The 7,574-nt window shown below is 44.9% G+C and overlaps 1 protein-coding gene and 1 non-coding gene across 2 annotated transcripts in view; one reads left to right on the top strand and one right to left on the bottom strand.

Annotated features, from left to right (window-relative positions):
* The window catches only part of CNOT11 (CCR4-NOT transcription complex subunit 11), an 18,901-nt gene extending 14,277 nt beyond the window's left edge, over nucleotides 1-4,624 (top strand). The window contains exons 5-7 of the mRNA XM_024743715.1: nucleotides 971-1,173; nucleotides 3,458-3,554; nucleotides 3,631-4,624. Of these exons, the coding sequence (XP_024599483.1) occupies nucleotides 971-1,173; nucleotides 3,458-3,554; nucleotides 3,631-3,828 (498 nt within the window). The 3' untranslated portion in view covers nucleotides 3,829-4,624. The remainder of the gene's footprint in view (nucleotides 1-970; nucleotides 1,174-3,457; nucleotides 3,555-3,630) is intronic.
* A 2,566-nt stretch (nucleotides 4,625-7,190) lies between these two features.
* On the bottom strand, nucleotides 7,191-7,304 carry LOC112399084 (small nucleolar RNA SNORD89). Its single transcript, XR_003003162.1, has one exon. It is a non-coding gene; the product is annotated as a small nucleolar RNA SNORD89 (small nucleolar RNA).
* Nucleotides 7,305-7,574: the final 270 nt, after the last annotated feature.

Below are 7,574 nucleotides of genomic sequence, written 5' to 3' on the forward strand. Positions count from 1 at the left end.
ACCTAGCGACTTGTGTTTGGGATGAGTTTGACTCTGGAGCGTAGGATGGCGCTCACTCCTGCTCTGCGCTGCTGGGCGCTTTATGTACATTGTTACTAGGCTGGACAGGATTCCAGGAGGGTAAGCGGAATCGTTAACATTTAACCAGGAAGGTAAACGAGCACCCATCACACAGCTGGTTAATGGTGGATTCAAAATAGCGCCCCCGCACCCAACTGAGACACTTCCCGCGGGGGCGGGGGGGGGGGGGGGAAAGGCAGGACACCGTGGGCGGTTCCGGTTGGTGAAGTTTATTCTTCAGTTAGTACACTTCCACGTTAGAACTTGCCAGGAGATACATCGCCAGCGTAGTTCATTTTGCTTACCAGGCCATCATGAAACAGTACGTGTGTACATACAAGGAGACAGGGGAAGGAGCACAGAACATTAAGAACGTACCAATTTGGCAGAAGAAACTGTCTTTGAGGACACCTATTTGAGTGTGTGCAGTGTGCGGGGCAGACAGACCTTCCCCCCGCCCGTCCCCCTCTCAGGCATCTGTTCCCCTCGGCGCTGGCTGGGGCTTTGGTTCCTGATGTTCCCCGATGATCTCTGTGATCTGTGCTTTTCCGGAGAACTAGTCGGTAAGATTATTTTTAACAAATGACAGGGAACAAAAAACCTACAAAGGACTTAAGGATGGTATTGTTAAAATCCGGACAATATTCAAACAATACTGATTCTGGTTTAATGCCCTGGATGCATTAGTGTCGTGTATAAACTGTCGTGAAGGTGCCTGATGTTAGTATCTGATGTTTCAAGTGTAAAGTTTAAAATATCAGAGAATGATGCTCATGGATTTGAAGGAAGACATTTATAAAGTTGGTTCAGTGCAGAGAACTTTGTACCTTTTCTTTATAAAGGAAAGACAATTTCCGATTTGACTCAGGAACCTCTGTTTTTCTCTTTCTAAAAATCTGATTCTGTTTAGCTCCTTGGCGAGTTGGAAAAGGACCCCAAACTTGTCTATCATATTGGCCTCACCCCAGCCAAGCTTCCTGACCTGGTGGAGAACAATCCTCTGGTCGCCATAGAAATGTTGCTGAAGTTAATGCAGTCAAGCCAGATCACTGAGTATTTTTCGGTTCTGGTCAATATGGACATGTCATTACATTCAATGGAAGTTGTAAACCGGTAAGTTTCTGTGCGCCATCAAATGCGGACAGGGGTGTGTAATGTAGATCCGGATTCAATGATTAGAAGGGAAAAGGCAGCAGCAGTTTTTTTTCCCCGATACACTGTTAGTCTGAGAAAACCCATTAAATAATAATCTGAGCCTTAGTGCTGACCGCATGTGACTTTACACCCACTAGCAAGAACGTGGGGAGTATTTCAAGTATTTAGCGCTTGTAGCAGCATCGGTGAAACTCAATTGCTAAAATTTATCTCCTGTGTATGCTTGTATATTCTTTACACAGATTACAGACACTGCATTATTTCTTGTTAGAGACTAACAGCTGTTATCAGCATGGGTCTAGGAGCTGAGAAAATTCTGGGAATGCCTTCCTAGAATTCGTTGTTCCTCGCACTGTTCTCTGAACCTTTCTTTGATTTGGCCTCCTTGCTCCGTTGTCATCAACTGTCAGGGAAACAATACATTCCCTTCTCTATGTGCTCTGAATAGTGGTTTCTCACTTTGTTATTTTGCTTACAAACATGTTTTAGGTAAATTACAAATTCCACAGGCTTAGGGGGTTAGCTTGGGAGCCTACTGTTGATTAAGCTGTCTGTGGGTAGTGTAGCCATATGTGCAGGCTTGCCTGATGTGGTCCCAGTTTAGGCTTCTCATCCTCAGCTCCGCTCCATGTGGTGTCCTGTTCTGGGGGCTAAATTATATAGTTTTTCTGCTCATGGGGAGGTCCATTCTGAGTGCTACGCAACTGCACTTCAATTAGAGCACATCTTTTGAACACTCACTCGTTTGTAAGTTGGGGATTGTTTTTTTAACCTACTTAAAGCTGTACTAAAGAGTATGTCCTGGGAATCCCTGGTGGTCCAGTGGTTAGGACTCTGCACTTTCACTGCCAAGGGCCCGGGTTCCATCCCTGGTGGGGGAACTAAGATCTTGCAAACCACATTGTGTAGCCAAAAAACCACCCCCCAAAGCAAAAAAAAAGCCACAATGAAGTTATAATCAGCTGGTGGGAAAAGCCTGGCTGGAAGCCGAGGGATCCCAAGTGTGTGTGTAGGAGAGCGCAGATCTGTGGAGGGCAGCACAAGGTATTCACCTTTCACTTTCTGTGCCGGCAAAACCGGCTGGCCGCTTGCTGACCTGCGGCTTCACTTCTGCGCCCTCATCCAGGCCTTCGGCCTTTCTCTGTTACTGAGACTCACTCCTCTTTGGGGACTGCCTCCTGCTCGGGGCCTCTGGGCCAACCATGCTCTAAGTGCCCGCTTACTGTCTAAACCAGCCGTTAGGCACTTAGTCCAAGAATACCCATCTTTTTATCAGTGGTGCAGAAGTAATTTCAAGGAAGTAATTTCAAGGACAGGGTCTGCTCTGTGTGCGCCACCCCCATCATGGTGCATCACCCACAGGTGTGTCGCCGGTAGCCTACGGCTGTGTTTCCTTGGAGCACGGGTTCCTCAGCCTTGTGGAAAAAAGTTCTATAATCAAATAAGTTTAGAAAACTTTTGGAAATTCATACTGTATAGTTAGCACAGCACACACCTTTATCTGAGCATGAAATTCCTACTTTACCCTCCCCCCACCCCACCTTAAAACATTTCACAGAATCCTTTGGAAAACACCAGCCGCCCCTTGAAGACTCTAGACCAAGGTGCCTTTTGCTACCTTCCAGCCAGGGCTTTCCCACCAGCTCCTGAGTGTGCCACGCCAGTCCCCGATTCCACAGTTCACTCAGATTATCCACTTAGTTGGAAGGACACCACTTCTCTCCTTGGGTTTCCATTTAAGTCATTTGCCCTGTTGACTTTTCCCGAGTCTTTCACTTACATCACTCTTTGTGCAAACGCCACACGTTAGCACTTAGTTACACACTGTCCTGTCCAGTTACTACCACGCCTTTCTTCACATGTGTTCCTTGCATAGCACTTGTGTGTAATCAGGTTAGTAAGCGGTACTTACGTGGACAGAATAACTGCCCGGGTTGTTAGAGCCTGGACGGTAACTATGAATTCTGATTCAGCCAGGAACACACAGGGACATGGTGCTCAATGCGTATTGCACATGTAATGCTAAGTGTAGACCTAAGAAAAGGAAGTGTCACTTATTAGCGGCGGCGGCGGGGGGCCTCCGAGGTTTACTTGCATAAACTTATTTAAAACTAGGTAACTAGATCATATATCAGAATTTTTCACTAAATGACCAAAGGAAATTTTATATTTTATGGTGAACGGTGTTTTAAAATGTTATTAGCAAATAAAATTAACAGCCCTTTCTAACTTTATGAAACAGACTAACTACAGCTGTTGATCTACCTCCTGAATTTATTCACCTTTATATATCAAATTGCATTTCTACCTGTGAACAAATTAAAGATAAATATATGCAGGTAAGTAATAGAATTTTTTGTAAATTTTATAAAAACCTGCCCAGAAAACGCACACTAAAATTGGTTTCTTTTTCAGAATCGTCTGGTGCGTCTCGTGTGTGTCTTTCTCCAGTCCTTGATCCGTAACAAAATCATCAACGTGCAGGACTTGTTTATAGAAGTGCAGGCCTTCTGTATTGAGTTCAGCAGGATACGAGAAGCCGCAGGCCTCTTCCGGTTGTTGAAGACCTTGGACACTGGGGAGACACCTTCTGAGACCAAGATGTCCAAGTGATAGCTCGTCGGGACCATCTGTTCATCGTTCAGCTATGCTGTGCTTTTCATTTTTAAAAGTGTTCAGACCCTGAGTGATTGCTTGGCTTAATGCGTATAAACACCAGTTTATCCACTTAAAGCAAAGTTTTGCTTTCCTGGATGACTTTTTCTTTTAGGTGAATTTTTGGTGAGAACTTGGACGAATGTGTCTTGTAGGTGTCTCCCTGATGATTATCCATTGGGGATGTCATCCCAAACGAAGTCACTGCACAAAGTAGATGAGGTCTTCGGGACTGAAGTGCAAGGTGCCTGTTTTTGCTTAAGATGTCAGTCACGGGCTTCAGATAAGGCACGAATACCGTTTTCCTGAGGTTCCAACGTTGAAAGTTTTTAGTGAGAGTAAATTGAAGACACTCTCAAGAACCTGCCTTACTGCCCGAGGTCTTGAGTCATCACCACATGACGGTATTCTGACCCTTGAACCTCTCACTGGGCGCAGTGTGAGCCTCGGACACCCGTGTACCTCATCCTTTCTTGTCATGGGGACCTAAGAGACAACAGCGGGCTGCCTACAGATGTGGGAATTCTTAGAAACCTTTTCCGAGACTATAAGAGCTGGTAGTTTTCTGGGCCTTCTCTCCTGTTAACAGTCTAAGGGCGTCGGTACTTCAGGAGGAAGGACGGCACCGGGGGCCGTGCTGCACGGCTGCTCGCCGAGTGGGCTTTGTGCCCTTCCCGTGGCGTCCTGTGGGCTGTTTAACCCCTCATTTAGCTCTGGACAGCAGTGCCTTACATTAAAGTTTTCTATGAACTCTGTTATCTGGTGTATTTTTCACTCGAAGACATCATGAAAAACTCCCCGTCTGCTGAGGTACTTTCAAAGCGTATTCTTCATAGGAACAGGAATCACCTTCCAATCCAACCCTTAGCAAAAGTTAAAGGATACCAAGCCGAGGGGTTTTAAGATGAGTACAGATTCCCACCTTTTAGATTTATGAGAAATTTTAGCTTCGTTATTCTTACGAAGGGCAGTGATTTATAAGTATATTTGCTTCAAGGAAATAAGGACCCAAACTGGTATAACAGGTGCACCTTCAGACATCTAAATGGTGGCAACAGTTGACCTCTCTCAACACCTAATGGCCGGCATCACCGTTTTGCATGTTACCACTGGGCAAAGAAACAGTTCATTATTCACATACTCTCTGGTGGAATGGCGAAGTTTCGACCGCGCTTCGCCGCAAGCCCCCCAACCTCAGGCTCCAGGCCCTGCTGCCTCCTGGTCACGCTGAGCCTCCTGGCCGGCAGCCCCGGGACGCATGCACTTCGCTGCCTACCGCGAGTTTTCTCAGTGAGGAACCTCACCAGCGCTCAGGAGCAGCGGCCAGGGCGACAACACTGTGCCTGGGGTCCGTTCCAAACTGAGATCACCAACGAGAAGCACAGCATTTCGGACGTGTGGGACTACACAGAGCACGAAAGGACACCTGCTGACACTCTGAGCTGGAACTAGAAGACAGCATCCTCCCGTCCAGCCTCACCTGGCAGGGCACGTGCCAGCAGCTCAGCAGGGTCACTGCCCCCGGGGTGTCCACGAGCCACCGCAGATGTGCTACACACACTGGTTTGGAGCTGCAAGTGTGCTTCTGTGGGCACATCTCCAGACATGGCCTGAGACTAAAGACAGACCACTGTGCATCGTTTCCAGATTACAGTACTGGTGTTTACTTGACAGAGGAGAGGTTTTCAAATTTATTTTAAATAAATAGCTTACAAAGAACAGTAATTATATTTAGAGAACACTAAAAAAAAAAACCAGTCAAGATACAGTGACACCACCAGCAAAAAGTTCTTCATTAAACATTTAAAAGTAGAAGAAAGTTTACCTGAAATAAAAGAAACAATAATCCTGGGATTCAATAAACTGCAGTCAACTTTTAAGTGTCATCAAACGAGTTCAGTTTAACTGTCATGTTTTTTAAAAACCACACCTTGAATTCTCTGGACTTTTAGTTCCAATCTGTTGTAGCTTTAGTATCTTCAAATTACCTGTTAAAAAGAAGACAGCAAGAAGACCTGTTAAGGAGATGACATCTTAGGGTAGAAAGTTCAAAAAAAGTGTGTGCGATCCTAAAATTTAACTATTTCAGATACCTCTCTTTAACAGTATTATTTCGTTAAATAACTTTAAGGAAGTGGTATCACTCAATTTTTATTCTTATAGAATACAGATATACTTTCATAAATTTAAGTAGCGTGTACTGTATCATGCATTTTGTGACGACTCACATCCCCGTGGTGAACAGTGGATCACATATCTATTTTAAATGATATTAGGGTGATATCCCTAAAATAGTTTGAGGGTTAAAATGGAAAATTAACGCATGGGAAGAACTTTTTACATACTTGTTAAAATTCCTGCACCCTGTACCAAGAGATTTTGCTAGTTTCCTTTTGTACCTGGTCTTTTCTTTTTATGCAGTCACTACTGTTCTTATGAGGAAAATCCTTGAGGAAAGGACTTCCATAATCCTGGGATTCAGTAACTGTAGTCAGCCCAGCAGAAAGTACTAGTGTTCCCAAGTTTCTCTTTAGCCCTTAATACACAAGCCTACAACTCATCAAAAAGAATGGATTGACTTTTCTTGTACTCATTTTAAACAAATGTAGTGCAAATACTTTTTTTGATTTACAACTTATTTTATATTTATACTTTGCTGTTAGAACAAGGGCAGATCTCTAGCTGCATGGCTGATGATGACATTGTAGACGTTTCACTTTCATAACCAGTAATACAAGTACTAGTATTTTTGATGAATGAAATGCTTATAAGTGTTTTTAAAACTTCAAAAACGAAATTAACTGGGAAAAGCGTAGGTGGCTTTTCTGGTTGGTGGTTGCGTCACAGAAGCACAGCGTGCGCCACGCAAGACGAGCTCTGGTTCAGGCCAACGTCCCATGCTCTGTAAATCTCAAAGCAGGGCTTACGGTGAGCCCAAACAAATTGACTAAAACATGTTATTACCTCAGGTTCTAGTTAGCGATATCTGCATGCTACCTTAACCTCAGCCCTCACTGATCACATCGACTTTAATGTGCTCAAAGGGAGACTACAGCCAAACGAAGCCATCTTACTGGGGAATCTGGTTACGCTGGGTATTGTGTCCAAGTGAAAGCACACCCGGTTCCTGAAGGTCTATTACTGTTATTGTTTTCATGAGTCTAGTGGTCTTTGATTCAGCAAGTATGTCATAAAGCATGTAGAGAGGTACTTACTGCACGTTCAAGCCCTGAAGTTGCCCCAAGGTTCACTGATTATCTTTTCTTAAAAATATCTGAGCTCGCTGGAAAGGCCTATCTTGGAAATCTTGCCCTGACATTACTGAGGTCAGACCAGAGGTTCGCTTCCGGAGGTTTTGTCATCGTGCGCCCACAGAGAGCCAACTGCTGAGGGACACACTGCAATTCGGCCTTTTAGTGTCATCATTCCTCAGTAACTACAGGGAGGGAGCAGTCTTTCAGGAGAGGCTCTGCGGATTCAACATCCCTAAAAGGACAGCATGCAAAGAGCTATTACCTGCTCCAGGTGCTGTGTGTACGCCTCCCCTCTGGGCGTCGTGGCTTTCTGATGGGAAGCCCGGAAACAGCATGGCAGGCAACACCCTGCGGGGTGTTCACATCCATGGGTACGCTGCCCTCCTCCACAGGCTGCCTGAGGCTCTCAGTTAAAAAGAAAAAATACTGTCTCTACATTATTTGTGAAGA

The sequence above is a fragment of the Neophocaena asiaeorientalis genome, unplaced genomic scaffold (assembly GCF_003031525.2).
Source record: "Neophocaena asiaeorientalis asiaeorientalis breed wild unplaced genomic scaffold, Neophocaena_asiaeorientalis_V1.1 scaffold114, whole genome shotgun sequence".
NCBI lineage: Eukaryota > Metazoa > Chordata > Mammalia > Artiodactyla > Phocoenidae > Neophocaena > Neophocaena asiaeorientalis.